Source organism: Oncorhynchus mykiss, unplaced genomic scaffold, assembly GCF_013265735.2.
Source record: "Oncorhynchus mykiss isolate Arlee unplaced genomic scaffold, USDA_OmykA_1.1 un_scaffold_144, whole genome shotgun sequence".
NCBI classification, from domain to species: Eukaryota; Metazoa; Chordata; class Actinopteri; order Salmoniformes; family Salmonidae; genus Oncorhynchus; species Oncorhynchus mykiss.
The window spans coordinates 1,183,271-1,202,001 of record NW_023493665.1 but is presented as its reverse complement, the minus strand read 5'-3'; the positions used below and the strand labels follow the sequence as shown (position 1 = coordinate 1,202,001).

Genomic DNA, 18,731 nt, shown 5'->3' with positions numbered 1-18,731 from the left:
CAAACCGCGGAATAATAATAATAATAACCGGAACTATTATCCGCACTACTGTGTTCCACCGTAGGAAATAAAATATTGTTACACCCACAGAAGACAACTTTTTTTTAAATGTACCGAAGATAATCAATTCTGGTTAAACTATTGTCCTTTAGTACAGGTGAGTTTGATATCCACGTGTGTGTATTTGAATCGAGCTTTTCAAATAGCTACTACGATATGGGCGATTTGCTATAGTCTTATTTTGGTCTTGATGTTGTCTAGGCTGTCACTCGGAGAGCAATGGGGGTACACGGGCTGTGGAAGCTGCTTGAGACCACCGGGAAGCCCATCAACCCCGAGACACTCGAGGGCAAGATCCTGGCTGTCGGTATCCTTCCGAAACACCACAAGGAGCCCCCCCCCCCCCCCCCCCCCACCTTTCGCTCTCTTAAACTCTTTCTCTCTCTCTCCTTGTTCTTGACTTTTTTAAAGTAGTGTTTCCCTGCGTCTTCCCCTCAATCTCCCACCCATACCTACTGCACATCCCAGTCATAACATGTGTCTGCATCTTACATAGAGTTAGTGTCTAGTGTATTTGTGCAGTAACCAAATTATCCCATGTGTAACTCTGTGTTGTTGTCTGTTCACACTGCTATGCTTTATCTTGGTCAGGGTCGCAGTTGTAAATGAGAACTTGTTCTCAACTAGACCTACCTGGTTAAATAAAGGTGAAATAAAAATAATTGTAAAAATTTGGTCACATACACATGGTTAGCAGATGTTAATGTGAGTGTAGCGAAATGCTTGTGCTTCTAGTTCCGACAATGCAGTAATAACCAACAAGTAATTAACTAACAATTTCAAAACTACTACCTTATACACACAAGTGTAAGGGGATAAAGAATATGTACATAAAGATATATGAATGAGTGATGGTACAGAACGGCATAGTCAAGATGCAGTAGATGGTATAGAGTGCAGTATATACATATGAGATGAGTAATGTAGGGTATGTAAACATTATATAAAGTGGCATTGTTTAAAGTGGCTAGTGATACATTTATTACATAAAGATGCAGTAGATGGTATAGCTGTTCAGTATATACATATGAGATGAGTAATGTAGGGTATGTAAACATTATATAAAGTGGCATTGTTTAAAGTGACTAGTGATACATGTATTACATCAAGATGCAGTAGATGGTATAGCTGTTCAGTATATACATATGAGATGAGTAATGTAAACATTATATAACGTTAGCTAGTTGTCTGCCTGTGTCTGTAGAGATCCTTGACCTGTCCCTCTCCCAGACATCAGTATCTGGTTGAACCAGGCTGTGAAGGGTGTGAGAGACAGGGAGGGTAACAGTGTCCAGAACGCCCACCTCCTCACCCTGTTCCATCGTCTCTGTAAATTGCTCTTTTTCCGCATCAGACCTGTCTTCGTGTTCGATGGAGACGCACCTCTGATCAAGAAACAGACCCTGGTGTGTGTGTGTGTGTGTGTGTGTGTGTGTGTGTGTGTGTGTGTGTGTGTGTGTGTGTGTGTGTGTGTGTGTGTGTGTGTGTGTGTGTGTGTGTGTGTGTGTGTGTTTTCATGTTCTCTGTGTGTGTGTGTTTATTCTGTCTGTATGTGTGTGTGTGTGTTTATTCTGTCTGTGTGTGTGTGTGTGTGTGTTCATGTTGTCTGTCTGTGTGTGTGTGTGTGTTCATGTTGTCTGTGTGTGTGTGTGTGTGTGTGTGAGTGAGTGTGTTAACCCTGTGCTTCCCTCCAGGCCATCAGAAGACAGAGAAAGGAGGAGAAGACTATGGAGTCCAAACAGACCAATGACAAACTCCTCAAGACCTTCCTGAAGAGACAAGCCATCAAAGCTGCTCTGGGAGAGAGGAGGTGAGGTGAGGAGAGGAGGAGAGGAAGGTCTGTATATAGGCCTGTAACCATAGAGATCTGGTCTGTAACCATAGAGGTCTGGTCTGTATATAGGTCTGTAACCATAGAGATCTGGTCTGTAACCATAGAGATCTGGTCTGTAACCAAAGAGGTCTGGTCTGTAACCAAAGAGGTCTGTATATAGGCCTGTAACCATAGAGGTCTGGTCTGTGAATAGGCCTGTAACCATAGAGGTCTGGTCTGTGAATAGGCCTGTAACCATAGAGGTCTGGTCTGTGAATAGGCCTGTAACCATAGAGGTCTGGTCTGTGAATAGGCCTGTAACCATAGAGGTCTGGTCTGTAACCATAGAGATCTGGTCTGTTTATAGGCCTGTAACCATTTGTGTTGTGATTCTCCTCCAGTCAGGATCATCTGCCCAGCCTGTCTGCTGTGAGGAGAGAGGAGGACATGTTCATGCTGCCTGCCCTGCCAGCCCAGGAGGAGGAGAGAGAGAGGAGCAGCTCAGACGAGGAGGAGCAGGTGGAGGAGGACAGCCGTCACATCTACCAGGTGAGGTCAACACCCACGTCATGTGATGGAGGAGAAAACAGAGAGGGTGGTGCTTTATCGTCTTGTCCAATAAGAACACTGGATTCCTTTTTGTCTCATTAAGTTTTGCTACCTTGTGACACCTGTCTGTATGTCTGTCTGCCTGTCTGTCTGTCTGCCTGTCTGCCTGTCTGCCTGCCTGCCTGCCTGCCTGCCTGCCTGTCTGCCTGTCTGCCTGTCTGCCTGTCTGCCTGCCTGCCTGCCTGCCTGCCTGCCTGCCTGCCTGCCTTGCCTTGCCTGCCTTGCCTGCCTTGCCTGCCTTGCCTGCCTGCCTGTCTGTCTGCCTGCCTGCCTGCCTGCCTGCCTGCCTGTCTGTCTGTCTGTCTGTCTGTCTCTGTCTCTGTCTCTCTGTGCGTATGTGCCTGCCTGTCTGTCTGTCTGTCTGTCTGTCTGTCTGTCTGTGCGTATCTGCCTGTCTGCCTGTCTGTCTGTGCGTATGTGCCTGTCTGCCTGTCTATCTGTCTGTCTGTGCGTATGTGTCTGTCTGTCTGCCTTCCTGCCTGTCTGTCTGCCTGTCTGTCAGGGGGATTTCTTTGAAGACTCTAACTCTGTGGACATCAACTCTGAGGAGTTTTCTGCCATGCCTCCTGAGGTGAAACATGAGATCCTTAAAGACATGAAGGAATTCAGCAAGAGACGACGCACCATGTACCACACACCTCCCGAGGTACCACACACCATGTACCCCACACCTCCCGAGGTACCACACACACCATGTACCCCACACCTCCTGAGGTACCACACACCTCCTGAGGTACCACACACCTCCTGAGGTACCACACACACTGTCTCTCTCTGTGTGTGTGTGTGTGTCATGCACCCTAACCCCCCCCTCCCAGCGGTCAGGGGACTTCTCCCAGTACCAGCTAGCAGGACTGCTGCAGAGGAACAAGCTGAACGTGCGTCTGGAGGGGGTGGAGAGAGAGATGTCCAACCGTAGTGCTGGGAACGCCCCGGGGGTGGAGCTATACAACCAGGGGGAGGGGCACAGCGTGGAGACACGACGCCTCCTCTCAGAAGACTCCACCCACTACATCCTCATCAAAGGTTAGAGGTCGAAGTGGGTCAGCGATCAAACTGAGCGATTCTCCGCATTAGACCTGTTCAAACTCATCCCCTCGTGTCTGTCTGGCTGTCTGGCTGTGTGTCTGTCTGGCTGTGTGTCTGTGTGTCTTTGTGTCTGTGCCTGTGTGTGTGTTTGTGTGTGTGTGTGCCCCTCAGGTCCGAAGAAGACCGACAGCAGTGAGAGGGTGCCAGACATCCAGCCTGCGGCCTCTCCCTGGTTGGGTGGTCCCCTGTCAGGGAGGGTTAGGACAGGGGGAGGGGAGAGACCTGAGCCCCTTTGGAGACCCATCTCAGAGGAGGAGAGCCTGGAGGAGGGACCCTCATCATCGTCTAAACATCCCCAGGACCCGATCCCGAGCCTGGGGGATACAGCACCCATCTCCCCTCGGACACTGAAGGCCATCCAGACTGCCATGGATAGCAGCTTCTCAGACGAGGAGGAGGAGGAGGGGGGTGGCAGTGTGTCTCCTCGTACCCTCCTGGCCATTCAGCGAACCACAGGAGAAAAGTTGGACGTAGGCCCGTCCCAATACGCCACCATGATTGGCAATTCTCCTGTTAAGCCCCACCCTCCCAGTCCCCAGCCTCCTGCGAACCGATTGTTCGTCATCAGCAGCTCAGAGGAGGAGACTGAAGGGAAGGACACACCCCTGAGGACAACTCTGACCAATGAGGACATGCTTGGGGTGGAGAAGGGGGATGAGCAACAGTTGCCTCTCCCCCTTCGCCTCCCCATTCCTCCTGCGGACAGGGTGCTCATCAGCATGGAGGAGGAAACCGTCACCAGGAGGAGCAGGGAGGAGGTGGAGGAGATTCTGAGGAGGAACAGAGAGGAGTTGGAGCAAGCCATCGACAACAGGAACAGAGCTTTCCACTCTGCAGTGGGTCAGGGGGACAGTTTGGGTCAGGCTCTCTGTCTTATTCCCCCATCAGGCCTTGGTCTAAACAGAGAGGAGGAGACTGGGAGGAGCAGCCTAGTGACTGAGCCTTTACCTCCATCGCAGGAGGAGAGGAATGGACAGAACACCGGGGAGGAGAGGAATGGACAGATTGTGAAGATGGAGGACAGTGATTCAGAGAGCTTCGTTGACGTGTCTGAGGGGGAGGAGCTAAAGGAGGAGGAGACAGATGATTCGCTGATAGAGGTTGGGGACGGTACTCCAGCTAAGGCACAGGAAGACGTGGCCAAGAAGGAGGAGGAAGAGGAGGAGGCTTTAAGTAGCAGAGCTATCCCTTTGGAAGAGAGGGAGGAGGACGAGGAGCCCCAGCCTCCCACAGAGCCCAGCCCAGCTCCTCCTGCCCCAGCGTCTGTTCCTCTACCCAACGAGTGGGAAGACATCAACGTGGTAAGATAAGTACTGCTTACATGTAGTGGTGAAAAGATCGGGGCATGGGGATGGAGATGACCAGGAAATAGACAGGAAAATGTCTGTTTCTCTGTGTGTGGTTGAGATGTGTTGTTAGAGCTGTTTGTACAGTAGAGATTTGAGGATGCTGTACCTGTGTTGTCCTGTAGGGGGAGCTGTTTGTACAGTAGAGATTTGAGGATGCAGTGCCTGTGTTGTCCTATAGGGGGAGCTGTTTATACAGTAGAGATTTGAGGATGTAGTACCTGTGTTGTCCTGTAGGGGGAGCTGTTTGTACAGTAGAGATTTGAGGATGCAGTGCCTGTGTTGTCCTATAAGGGGAGCTGTTTATACAGTAGAGATTTGAGGATGTAGTACCTGTGTTGTCCTGTAGGAGGAGCTGTTTGTACAGTAGAGATTTGAGGATGTAGTACCTGTATTGTCCTATAAGGGGAGCTGTTTATACAGTAGAGATTTGAGGATGTAGTACCTGTGTTGTCATGTAGGAGGAGCTATTTGTACAGTAGAGATTTGAGGATGCTGTACCTGTTGTCCTGTAGGGGGAGCTGTTTGTACAGTAGAGATTTGAGGATGCAGTGCCTGTGTTGTCCTGTAGGGGGAGCTGTTTGTACAGTAGAGATTTGAGGATGCTGTACCTGTGTTGTCCTGTAGGAGGAGCTGTTTGTACAGTAGAGATTTGAGGATGCTGTACCTGTTGTCCTGTAGGAGGAGCTGTTTGTACAGTAGAGATTTGAGGATGCTGTACCTGTTGTCCTGTAGGAGGAGCTGTTTGTACAGTAGAGATTTGAGGATGCAGTACCTGTGTTGTCCTGTAGGGGGAGCTGTTTGTACAGTAGAGATTTGAGGATGTAGTACCTGTATTGTCCTATAGGGGGAGCTGTTTATACAGTAGAGATTTGAGGATGTAGTACCTGTGTTTTGTACAGTAGAGATTTGAGGATGCAGTACCTGTGTTGTCCTGTAGGGGGAGCTGTTTGTACAGTGGAGATTTGAGGATGTAGTACCTGTATTGTCCTATAGGGGGAGCTGTTTATACAGTAGAGATTTGAGGATGCTGTACCTGTTGTCCTGTAGGAGGAGCTGTTTGTACAGTAGAGATTTGAGGATGCAGTACCTGTGTTGTCCTGTAGGGGGAGCTGTTACTGTGTACAGTAGTGGAACTGGGTTGATGCGGTACCTGTGTTGTCCTGTAGGAGGAGCTGTTACTGTGTACAGTAGTGGAACTGGGTTGATGCGGTACCCATATTGTCCTGTAGGAGGAGCTGTTACTGTGTACAGTAGTGTAACTGGGCTGATGCAGTACCTGTATTGTCCACCAGGATGAGCTGGTGGCGCTAGAGAGCAGTCTTGGAGAGCAGCAGTCCAGGCTGAGGGAACAGAAGCAGCAACAGGAACGCATCGCTGCCACGGTTACCGGACAGATGTGTCTGGAGAGCCAGGTAGGGGAGATGGTCAACACACATTTAGTCAGTCTGATGAAGGAGGCAGTCAACACACACATTTAGTCAGTCTGATAAAGGAGACAGTCAACACACACATTTAGTCAGTCTGGTGAAGGAGGCAGTCAACACACACATTTAGTCAGTCTGATAAAGGAGGCAGTCAACACACACATTTAGTCAGTCTGATAAAGGATACAGTCAACACACACATTTAGTCAGTCTGATAAAGGAGGCAGTCAACACACATTTAGTCAGTCTGGTAAAGGAGGCAGTCAACACACACATTTAGTCAGTCTGATAAAGGAGGCAGTCAACACACACATTTAGTCAGTCTGATAAAGGAGGCAGTCAACACACACATTTAGTCAGTTTGGTAAAGGAGAGAGTCAACACACACATTTAGTCAGTCTGATTAAGGAGGCAGTCAACGCACACATTTAGTCAGTCTGATAAAGGAGGCAGTCAACACACACATTTAGTCAGTCTGATAAAGGAGGCAGTCATCACACACATTTAGTCAGTCTGATAAAGGAGGCAGTCAACACACATTTAGTCAGTCTGATAAAGGAGACAGACAACACACACATTTAGTCAGTCTGATAAAGGAGACAGTCAACACACATTTAGTCAGTCTGATAAAGGAGACAGACAACACACACATTTAGTCAGTCTGATAAAGGAGACAGTCAACACACACATTTAGTCAGTCTGATAAAGGAGACAGTCAACACACACATTTAGTCAGTCTGATAAAGGAGGCAGTCAACACACACATTTAGTCAGTCTGGTAAAGGAGACAGTCAACACACACATTTAGTCAGTCTGATAAAGGAGGCAGTCAACACACACATTTAGTCAGTCTGATAAAGGAGACAGTCAACACACACATTTAGTCAGTCTGGTGAAGGAGGCAGTCAACACACACATTTAGTCAGTCTGATAAAGGAGGCAGTCAACACACACATTTAGTCAGTCTGATAAAGGATACAGTCAACACACACATTTAGTCAGTCTGATAAAGGAGGCAGTCAACACACATTTAGTCAGTCTGGTAAAGGAGGCAGTCAACACACACATTTAGTCAGTCTGATAAAGGAGGCAGTCAACACACACATTTAGTCAGTCTGATAAAGGAGGCAGTCAACACACACATTTAGTCAGTTTGGTAAAGGAGAGAGTCAACACACACATTTAGTCAGTCTGATTAAGGAGGCAGTCAACGCACACATTTAGTCAGTCTGATAAAGGAGGCAGTCAACACACACATTTAGTCAGTCTGATAAAGGAGGCAGTCATCACACACATTTAGTCAGTCTGATAAAGGAGGCAGTCAACACACATTTAGTCAGTCTGATAAAGGAGACAGACAACACACACATTTAGTCAGTCTGATAAAGGAGACAGTCAACACACATTTAGTCAGTCTGATAAAGGAGACAGACAACACACACATTTAGTCAGTCTGATAAAGGAGACAGTCAACACACACATTTAGTCAGTCTGATAAAGGAGACAGTCAACACACACATTTAGTCAGTCTGATAAAGGAGGCAGTCAACACACACATTTAGTCAGTCTGGTAAAGGAGACAGTCAACACACACATTTAGTCAGTCTGATAAAGGAGGCAGTCAACACACACATTTAGTCAGTCTGATAAAGGAGGCAGTCAACACACATTTAGTCAGTCTGATAAAGGAGACAGACAACACACACATTTAGTCAGTCTGATAAAGGAGACAGTCAACACACACATTTAGTCAGTCTGATAAAGGAGACAGTCAACACACACATTTAGTCAGTCTGATAAAGGAGGCAGTCAACACACACATTTAGTCAGTCTGGTAAAGGAGACAGTCAACACACACATTTAGTCAGTCTGATAAAGGAGTCAGTCAACACACACATTTAGTTCATAGTGGGTGTGATTGTGTGTGTATCATGTACCTGTTTAAACACTATCTGATGGATGTGGCAGACCCTGACCCAGACCCCAGATCCTGACCCCTGCCCCTGACCCCTGACCCCTCCCCTGACTCTTCCTGGGACCCTTCCCCTGACTCTGACCCAGACCCTGCCTCCTCCCCTGCCTCTTCCCCTGCACCTGCCCCTGACACTTCCCCGGACTCTTCCCCTGACACTTCCCCGGACTCTTCCCCGGACTCTTCCCCGGACTCTTCCCCTGACTCTTCCCCTGACACTTCCCCGGACTCTTCCCCTGCCCCTGACACTTCCCCGGACTCTTCCCCTGCCCCTGACACTTCCCCGGACACTTCCCCGGACTCTTCCCCTGCCCCTGACACTTCCCCGGACTCTTCCCCTGCCCCTGACACTTCCCCGGACACTTCCCCGGACTCTTCCCCTGACTCTTCCCCTGCCCCTGACACTTCCCCGGACTCTTCCCCTGCCCCTGACACTTCCCCGGACTCTGCCCCTGACACTTCCCCGGACTCTTCCCCTGCCCCTGACACTTCCCCGGACTCTTCCCCTGCCCCTGACACTTCCCCGGACACTTCCCCGGACTCTTCCCCTGCCCCTGACACTTCCCCGGCCTCTTCCCCTGCCCCTGACACTTCCCCTGCCCCTGACACTTCCCCGGACTCTTCCCCGGACTCTTCCCCTGACACTTCCCCAGACTTTTCCCCTGCCCCTGACACTTCCCCGGACTCTTCCCCTGCCCCTGACACTTCCCCGGACTCTGCCCCTGACACTTCCCCGGACTCTTCCCCTGACACTTCCCCGGACTCTTCCCCTGCCCCTGACACTTCCCCGGACACTTCCCCAGACTCTTCCCCTGACTCTTCCCCTGCCCCTGACACTTCCCCGGACTCTTCCCCTGCCCCTGACACTTCCCCGGACTCTTTCCCTGCCCCTGACACTTCCCCGGACTCTTCCCCTGCCCCTTCCCCGGACTCTTCCCCTGCCCCGGACTCTTCCCCTGACTCTTCCCCTGACACTTCCCCTGGCCCAGACCCTGCCTCCTCCCCTGCCTCTTCCCCTGCCTCTTCCCTTGACTCTTCCCCTGCCCCTGACACTTCCCCGGACTCTTCCCCTGACTCTTCCCCTGCCCCTGACACTTCCCCTGCCCCTGACACTTCCCCGGACTCTTCCCCGGACTCTTCCCCGGACTCTTCCCCTGACTCTTCCCCTGACACTTCCCCGGACTCTTCCCCTGCCCCTGACACTTCCCCGGACTCTTCCCCTGCCCCTGACACTTCCCGGACACTTCCCCTGCCCCTGACACTTCCCCGGACTCTTCCCCTGCCCCTGACACTTCCCCGGCCTCTTCCCCTGCCCCTGACACTTCCCCTGCCCCTGACACTTCCCCGGACTCTTCCCCGGACTATTCCCCTGACACTTCCCCAGACTTTTCCCCTGCCCCTGACACTTCCCCGGACTCTTCCCCTGCCCCTGACACTTCCCCGGACTCTGCCCCTGACACTTCCCCGGACTCTTCCCCTGCCCCTGACACTTCCCCGGACTCTTCCCCTGCCCCTAACACTTCCCCGGACACTTCCCCGGCCTCTTCCCCTGCCCCTGACACTTCCCCGGACTCTTCCCCTGCCCCTGACACTTCCCCGGACTCTTTCCCTGCCCCTGACACTTCCCCGGACTCTTCCCCTGCCCCTTCCCCGGACTCTTCCCCTGCCCCGGGCTCTTCCCCGGACTCTTCCCCTGACTCTTCCCCTGACACTTCCCCTGACCCTGACCCTGCCTCCTCCCCTGCCTCTTCCCCTGCCTCTTCCCTTTACTCTTCCCCTGCCCCTGACACTTCCCCGGACTCTTCCCCTGCCCCTTCCCCGGACTCTTCCCCTGCCCCTGACACTTCCCCGGACTCTTCCCCTGCCCCTGACACTTCCCCGGACACTTCCCCGGACTCTTCCCCTGACTCTTCCCCTGACACTTCACCTGCCCCTGACACTTCCCCGGACTCTTCCCCTGCCCCTGACACTTCCCCGGACTCTTCCCCTGCCCCTGACACTTCCCCGGACACTTCCCCGGACTCTTCCCCTGACTCTTCCCCTGCCCCTGACACTTCCCCGGCCTCTTCCCCTGCCCCTGACACTTCCCCTGCCCCTGACACTTCCCCGGACTCTTCCCCGGACTCTTCCCCTGACACTTCCCCGGACTTTTCCCCTGCCCCTGACACTTCCCCGGACTCTTCCCCTGCCCCTGACACTTCCCCGGACTCTTCCCCTGCCCCTGACACTTCCCCGGACACTTCCCCGGACTCTTCCCCTGACACTTCCCCTTCCCCTGACACTTCCCCGGACTCTTCCCCGGACTCTTCCCCTGACACTTCCCCTGACTCTTCCCCTGTCACTTCCCCGGACTCTTCCCCTGCCCCTGACACTTCCCCGGACTCTTCCCCTGCCCCTGACACTTCCCGGACACTTCCCCTGCCCCTGACACTTCCCCGGACTCTGCCCCTGACACTTCCCCGGACTCTTCCCCTGCCCCTGACACTTCCCCGGACTCTGCCCCTGACACTTCCCCGGACTCTTCCCCTGCCCCTGACACTTCCCCGGACTCTTCCCCTGCCCCTAACACTTCCCCGGACACTTCCCCTGACTCTTCCCGCGCCCCTGACACTTCCCCGGCCTCTTCCCCTGCCCCTGACACTTTTCCGGACTCTTCCCCTGCCCCTGACACTTCCCCGGACTCTTTCCCTGCCCCTGACACTTCCCCAGACTCTTCCCCTGCCCCTTCCCCGGACTCTTCCCCTGCCCCGGGCTCTTCCCCTGACTCTTCCCCTGACTCTTCCCCTGACACTTCCCCTGACCCAGACCCTGCCTCCTCCCCTGCCTCTTCCCCTGCCTCTTCCCTTTACTCTTCCCCTGCACCTGCCCCTGACACTTCCCCGGACTCTTCCCCTGACTCTTCCCCTGACACTTCACCTGCCCCTGACACTTCCCCTGACTCTTCCCCGGACTCTTCCCCGGACTCTTCCCCTGACTCTTCCCCTGACACTTCCCCGGACACTTCCCCTGCCCCTGACACTTCCCCGGAAACTTCCCCGGACTCTTCCCCTGACTCTTCCCCTGCCCCTGACACTTCCCCGGCCTCTTCCCCTGCCCTGACACTTCCCCTGCCCCTGACACTTCCCCGGACTCTTCCCCTGCCCCTGACACTTCCCCGGACTCTTCCCCTGCCCCTGACACTTCCCCGGACTCTTCCCCTGCCCCTGACACTTCCCCGGACTCTGCCCCTGACACTTCCCCGACCTCTTCCCCTGCCCTGACACTTCCCCTGCCCCTGACACTTCCCCGGACACTTCCCCTGCCCCTGACACTTCCCCGGACTCTTCCCCTGCCCCTGACACTTCCCCGGACTCTTCCCCTGCCCCTGACACTTCCCCGGACTCTGCCCCTGACACTTCCCCGGACTCTTCCCCTGCCCCTGACACTTCCCCGGACTCTGCCCCTGACACTTCCCCGGCCTCTTCCCCTGCCCTGACACTTCCCCTGCCCCTGACACTTCCCCGGACACTTCCCCTGCCCCTGACACTTCCCCGGACTCTTCCCCTGCCCCTGACACTTCCCCGGACTCTTCCCCTGCCCCTGACACTTCCCCGGACTCTGCCCCTGACACTTCCCCGGACTCTTCCCCTGCCCCTGACACTTCCCCGGACTCTTCCCCTGCCCCTAACACTTCCCCGGACACTTCCCCTGACTCTTCCCGCGCCCCTGACACTTCCCCGGCCTCTTCCCCTGCCCCTGACACTTTTCCGGACTCTTCCCCTGCCCCTGACACTTCCCCGGACTCTTTCCCTGCCCCTGACACTTCCCCAGACTCTTCCCCTGCCCCTTCCCCGGACTCTTCCCCTGCCCCGGGCTCTTCCCCGGACTCTTCCCCTGACTCTTCCCCTGACACTTCCCCTGACCCAGACCCTGCCTCCTCCCCTGCCTCTTCCCCTGCCTCTTCCCTTTACTCTTCCCCTGCACCTGCCCCTGACACTTCCCCGGACTCTTCCCCTGACTCTTCCCCTGACACTTCACCTGCCCCTGACACTTCCCCTGACTCTTCCCCGGACTCTTCCCCGGACTCTTCCCCTGACTCTTCCCCTGACACTTCCCCGGACACTTCCCCTGCCCCTGACACTTCCCCGGAAACTTCCCCGGACTCTTCCCCTGACTCTTCCCCTGCCCCTGACACTTCCCCGGCCTCTTCCCCTGCCCTGACACTTCCCCTGCCCCTGACACTTCCCCGGACTCTTCCCCTGCCCCTGACACTTCCCCGGACTCTTCCCCTGCCCCTGACACTTCCCCGGACACTTCCCCGGACTCTTCCCCTGACACTTCCCCTTCCCCTGACACTTCCCCGGCCTCTTCCCCTGCCCCTGACACTTCCCCGGACTCTTCCCCTGACACTTCCCCGGACTTTTCCCCTGCCCCTGACACTTCCCCGGACTCTTCCCCTGCCCCTGACACTTCCCCGGACTCTTCCCCTGACACTTCCCCGGACTTTTCCCCTGCCCCTGACACTTCCCCGGACTTTTCCCCTGCCCCTGACACTTCCCCGGACTCTTCCCCTGCCCCTGACACCTCCCCGGACTCTTTCCCTGCCCCTGACACTTCCCCGGACTCTTCCCCTGCCCCTTCCCCGGACTCTTCCCCTGCCCCTGACACTTCCCCGGACTCTTCCCCTTCCCCTGACACTTCCCCGGACTCTTCCCCTGCCCCTTCCCCGGACTCTTCCCCTGCCCCTGACACTTCCCCGGACTCTTCCCCTGACACTTCCCCGGACTCTTCCCCTGCCCCTGACACTTCCCTGGACTCTTTCCCTGCCCCTGACACTTCCCCGGACTCTTCCCCTGCCCCTTCCCCGGACTTTTCCCCTGCCCCGGACTCTTCCCCTGACTCTTCCCCTGACACTTCCCCTGACCCAGACCCTGACACTTCCCCGGCCTCTTCCCCTGCCCCTGACACTTCCCCGGACTCTTCCCCTGCCCCTGACACTTCCCCGGACACTTCCCCGGACTCTTCCCCTGACTCTTCCCCTGCCCCTGACACTTCCCCGGCCTCTTCCCCTGCCCCTGACACTTCCCCTGCCCCTGACACTTCCCCGGACTCTTCCCCGGACTCTTCCCCTGACACTTCCCCGGACTTTTCCCCTGCCCCTGACACTTCCCCGGACTCTTCCCCTGCCCCTGACACTTCCCCGGACTCTTCCCCTGCCCCTGACACTTCCCCGGACACTTCCCCGGACTCTTCCCCTGACACTTCCCCTTCCCCTGACACTTCCCCGGACTCTTCCCCGGACTCTTCCCCTGACACTTCCCCTGACTCTTCCCCTGTCACTTCCCCGGACTCTTCCCCTGCCCCTGACACTTCCCCGGACTCTTCCCCTGCCCCTGACACTTCCCGGACACTTCCCCTGCCCCTGACACTTCCCCGGACTCTGCCCCTGACACTTCCCCGGACTCTTCCCCTGCCCCTGACACTTCCCCGGACTCTGCCCCTGACACTTCCCCGGACTCTTCCCCTGCCCCTGACACTTCCCCGGACTCTTCCCCTGCCCCTAACACTTCCCCGGACACTTCCCCTGACTCTTCCCGCGCCCCTGACACTTCCCCGGCCTCTTCCCCTGCCCCTGACACTTTTCCGGACTCTTCCCCTGCCCCTGACACTTCCCCGGACTCTTTCCCTGCCCCTGACACTTCCCCAGACTCTTCCCCTGCCCCTTCCCCGGACTCTTCCCCTGCCCCGGGCTCTTCCCCTGACTCTTCCCCTGACTCTTCCCCTGACACTTCCCCTGACCCAGACCCTGCCTCCTCCCCTGCCTCTTCCCCTGCCTCTTCCCTTTACTCTTCCCCTGCACCTGCCCCTGACACTTCCCCGGACTCTTCCCCTGACTCTTCCCCTGACACTTCACCTGCCCCTGACACTTCCCCTGACTCTTCCCCGGACTCTTCCCCGGACTCTTCCCCTGACTCTTCCCCTGACACTTCCCCGGACACTTCCCCTGCCCCTGACACTTCCCCGGAAACTTCCCCGGACTCTTCCCCTGACTCTTCCCCTGCCCCTGACACTTCCCCGGCCTCTTCCCCTGCCCTGACACTTCCCCTGCCCCTGACACTTCCCCGGACTCTTCCCCTGCCCCTGACACTTCCCCGGACTCTTCCCCTGCCCCTGACACTTCCCCGGACTCTTCCCCTGCCCCTGACACTTCCCCGGACTCTGCCCCTGACACTTCCCCGACCTCTTCCCCTGCCCTGACACTTCCCCTGCCCCTGACACTTCCCCGGACACTTCCCCTGCCCCTGACACTTCCCCGGACTCTTCCCCTGCCCCTGACACTTCCCCGGACTCTTCCCCTGCCCCTGACACTTCCCCGGACTCTGCCCCTGACACTTCCCCGGACTCTTCCCCTGCCCCTGACACTTCCCCGGACTCTGCCCCTGACACTTCCCCGGCCTCTTCCCCTGCCCTGACACTTCCCCTGCCCCTGACACTTCCCCGGACACTTCCCCTGCCCCTGACACTTCCCCGGACTCTTCCCCTGCCCCTGACACTTCCCCGGACTCTTCCCCTGCCCCTGACACTTCCCCGGACTCTGCCCCTGACACTTCCCCGGACTCTTCCCCTGCCCCTGACACTTCCCCGGACTCTTCCCCTGCCCCTAACACTTCCCCGGACACTTCCCCTGACTCTTCCCGCGCCCCTGACACTTCCCCGGCCTCTTCCCCTGCCCCTGACACTTTTCCGGACTCTTCCCCTGCCCCTGACACTTCCCCGGACTCTTTCCCTGCCCCTGACACTTCCCCAGACTCTTCCCCTGCCCCTTCCCCGGACTCTTCCCCTGCCCCGGGCTCTTCCCCGGACTCTTCCCCTGACTCTTCCCCTGACACTTCCCCTGACCCAGACCCTGCCTCCTCCCCTGCCTCTTCCCCTGCCTCTTCCCTTTACTCTTCCCCTGCACCTGCCCCTGACACTTCCCCGGACTCTTCCCCTGACTCTTCCCCTGACACTTCACCTGCCCCTGACACTTCCCCTGACTCTTCCCCGGACTCTTCCCCGGACTCTTCCCCTGACTCTTCCCCTGACACTTCCCCGGACACTTCCCCTGCCCCTGACACTTCCCCGGAAACTTCCCCGGACTCTTCCCCTGACTCTTCCCCTGCCCCTGACACTTCCCCGGCCTCTTCCCCTGCCCTGACACTTCCCCTGCCCCTGACACTTCCCCGGACTCTTCCCCTGCCCCTGACACTTCCCCGGACTCTTCCCCTGCCCCTGACACTTCCCCGGACACTTCCCCGGACTCTTCCCCTGACACTTCCCCTTCCCCTGACACTTCCCCGGCCTCTTCCCCTGCCCCTGACACTTCCCCGGACTCTTCCCCTGACACTTCCCCGGACTTTTCCCCTGCCCCTGACACTTCCCCGGACTCTTCCCCTGCCCCTGACACTTCCCCGGACTCTTCCCCTGACACTTCCCCGGACTTTTCCCCTGCCCCTGACACTTCCCCGGACTTTTCCCCTGCCCCTGACACTTCCCCGGACTCTTCCCCTGCCCCTGACACCTCCCCGGACTCTTTCCCTGCCCCTGACACTTCCCCGGACTCTTCCCCTGCCCCTTCCCCGGACTCTTCCCCTGCCCCTGACACTTCCCCGGACTCTTCCCCTTCCCCTGACACTTCCCCAGACTCTTCCCCTGCCCCTGACACTTCCCTGGACTCTTCCCCTGCCCCTTCCCCGGACTCTTCCCCTGCCCCTGACACTTCCCCGGACTCTTCCCCTGACACTTCCCCGGACTCTTCCCCTGCCCCTTCCCCGGACTCTTCCCCTGCCCCTGACACTTCCCCGGACTCTTCCCCTGACACTTCCCCGGACTCTTCCCCTGCCCCTGACACTTCCCTGGACTCTTTCCCTGCCCCTGACACTTCCCCGGACTCTTCCCCTGCCCCTTCCCCGGACTTTTCCCCTGCCCCGGACTCTTCCCCTGACTCTTCCCCTGACACTTCCCCTGACCCAGACCCTGACACTTCCCCGGCCTCTTCCCCTGCCCCTGACACTTCCCCGGACTCTTCCCCTGCCCCTGACACTTCCCCTGCCCCTGACACTTCCCCTGCCCCTGACACTTCCCCAGACTCTTCCCCTGCCCCTGACTCTTCCCCGGACTCTTCCCCTGCCCCTGACACTTCCCCGGACTCTTCCCCGGACTCTTCCCCTGACATTTCCCTGGACTCTTCCCCGGACTCTTCCCCTGACACTTCCCCGGACTCTTCCCCTGCCCCTGACACTTCCCCGGACTCTTCCCCTGCCCATGACACTTCCCCGGACTCTTCCCCTGACACTTCCCCGGACTCTTCCCCTGACTCTTCCCCTGCCCCTGACACTTCCCCGGCCTCTTCCCCTGCCCTGACACTTCCCCTGCCCCTGACACTTCCCCGGACTCTTCCCCTGCCCCTGACACTTCCCCGGACTCTTCCCCTGCCCCTGACACTTCCCCGGACACTTCCCCGGACTCTTCCCCTGACACTTCCCCTTCCCCTGACACTTCCCCGGCCTCTTCCCCTGCCCCTGACACTTCCCCGGACTCTTCCCCTGACACTTCCCCGGACTTTTCCCCTGCCCCTGACACTTCCCCGGACTCTTCCCCTGCCCCTGACACTTCCCCGGACTCTTCCCCTGACACTTCCCCGGACTTTTCCCCTGCCCCTGACACTTCCCCGGACTTTTCCCCTGCCCCTGACACTTCCCCGGACTCTTCCCCTGCCCCTGACACCTCCCCGGACTCTTTCCCTGCCCCTGACACTTCCCCGGACTCTTCCCCTGCCCCTTCCCCGGACTCTTCCCCTGCCCCTGACACTTCCCCGGACTCTTCCCCTTCCCCTGACACTTCCCCAGACTCTTCCCCTGCCCCTGACACTTCCCTGGACTCTTCCCCTGCCCCTTCCCCGGACTCTTCCCCTGCCCCTGACACTTCCCCGGACTCTTCCCCTGACACTTCCCCGGACTCTTCCCCTGCCCCTTCCCCGGACTCTTCCCCTGCCCCTGACACTTCCCCGGACTCTTCCCCTGACACTTCCCCGGACTCTTCCCCTGCCCCTGACACTTCCCTGGACTCTTTCCCTGCCCCTGACACTTCCCCGGACTCTTCCCCTGCCCCTTCCCCGGACTTTTCCCCTGCCCCGGACTCTTCCCCTGACTCTTCCCCTGACACTTCCCCTGACCCAGACCCTGACACTTCCCCGGCCTCTTCCCCTGCCCCTGACACTTCCCCGGACTCTTCCCCTGCCCCTGACACTTCCCCTGCCCCTGACACTTCCCCTGCCCCTGACACTTCCCCAGACTCTTCCCCTGCCCCTGACTCTTCCCCGGACTCTTCCCCTGCCCCTGACACTTCCCCGGACTCTTCCCCGGACTCTTCCCCTGACATTTCCCTGGACTCTTCCCCGGACTCTTCCCCTGACACTTCCCCGGACTCTTCCCCTGCCCCTGACACTTCCCCGGACTCTTCCCCTGCCCATGACACTTCCCCGGACTCTTCCCCTGACACTTCCCCGGACTCTTCCCCTGCCCCGGACCCTTCCCCGGACCCTTCCCCGGACTCTTCCGCGGACACTTCCACTGACTCTTCCCCTGACCCTTCCCCTGACCCTTCCCCTGACTCTTCCCCTGACCCAGACCCTGACTCTTCCCCAGACCCAGACCAGACTCTTCCCCAGACCCAGACTCTTCCCCTGACCCAGACCCTTCCCCTGACTCTTCCTCTGACCTAAACCCTTCCCCTGACTCTTCCCCTTGCCCAGACCCTTCCCCAGACCCTTCCCCTGACCCTTCCCCTGACTCTTCCTCTGACCTAGACCCTTCCCCTGACTCTTCCCCTGGCCCAGACCCTTCCCCTGACCCTTCCTCTGACCTAGACCCTTCCCCTGACTCTTCCTCTGACCTAGACCCTTCCCCTGACTCTTCCCCTGACCCTTCCCCTGACTCTTCCTCTGACCTAGACCCTTCCTCTGACCTAGACCCCTCCCCTGACTCTTCCTCTGACCTAGACCCTTCCCCTGACTCTTCCTCTGACTTAGACCCTTCCCCTGACCCTTCCCCTGACTCTTCCTCTGACCTAGACCCTTCCCCTGACTCTTCCTCTGACTTAGACCCTTCCCCTGACTCTTCCCCAGACACTTCCCCTGACTCTTCCTCTGACCTAGACCCTTCCCCGGACTCTTCCCCTTGCCCAGACCCTTCCCCAGACCCTTCTCCTGACCCTACCCCTGACTCTTCCTCTGACCTAGACCCTTCCCCAGACCCTTCCCCTGACCCTTCCTCTGACCTAGACCCTTCCCCTGACTCTTCCTCTGACCTAGACCCTTCCCCTGACTCTTCCTCTGACCTAGACCCTTCCCCTGACTCTTCCTCTGACTTAGACCCTTCCCCTGACTCTTCCCCTGA

General features: G+C 57.3%; 1 protein-coding gene across 2 annotated transcripts in view; it reads left to right on the top strand.

The window, feature by feature from the left end:
- The first annotated feature begins 21 nt into the window (after positions 1-21).
- Positions 22-18,731, top strand: part of ercc5 (excision repair cross-complementation group 5) — a 42,904-nt gene continuing 24,194 nt past the window's right edge. Inside the window, exons 1-9 of one of the 2 annotated variants that reach the window (XM_036972378.1) lie at positions 22-157; positions 262-367; positions 1,291-1,466; positions 1,755-1,870; positions 2,275-2,422; positions 2,985-3,128; positions 3,301-3,508; positions 3,683-4,872; positions 6,213-6,332. In XM_036972378.1, coding sequence (XP_036828273.1) covers positions 280-367; positions 1,291-1,466; positions 1,755-1,870; positions 2,275-2,422; positions 2,985-3,128; positions 3,301-3,508; positions 3,683-4,872; positions 6,213-6,332 — 2,190 coding nt within the window. In that variant the 5' untranslated portion in view covers positions 22-157; positions 262-279. Of the gene's footprint in view, positions 158-261; positions 368-1,290; positions 1,467-1,754; positions 1,876-2,274; positions 2,423-2,984; positions 3,129-3,300; positions 3,509-3,682; positions 4,873-6,212; positions 6,333-18,731 lie in introns of those variants that run through there. The other variant, XM_036972379.1, reaches the window with a different exon arrangement.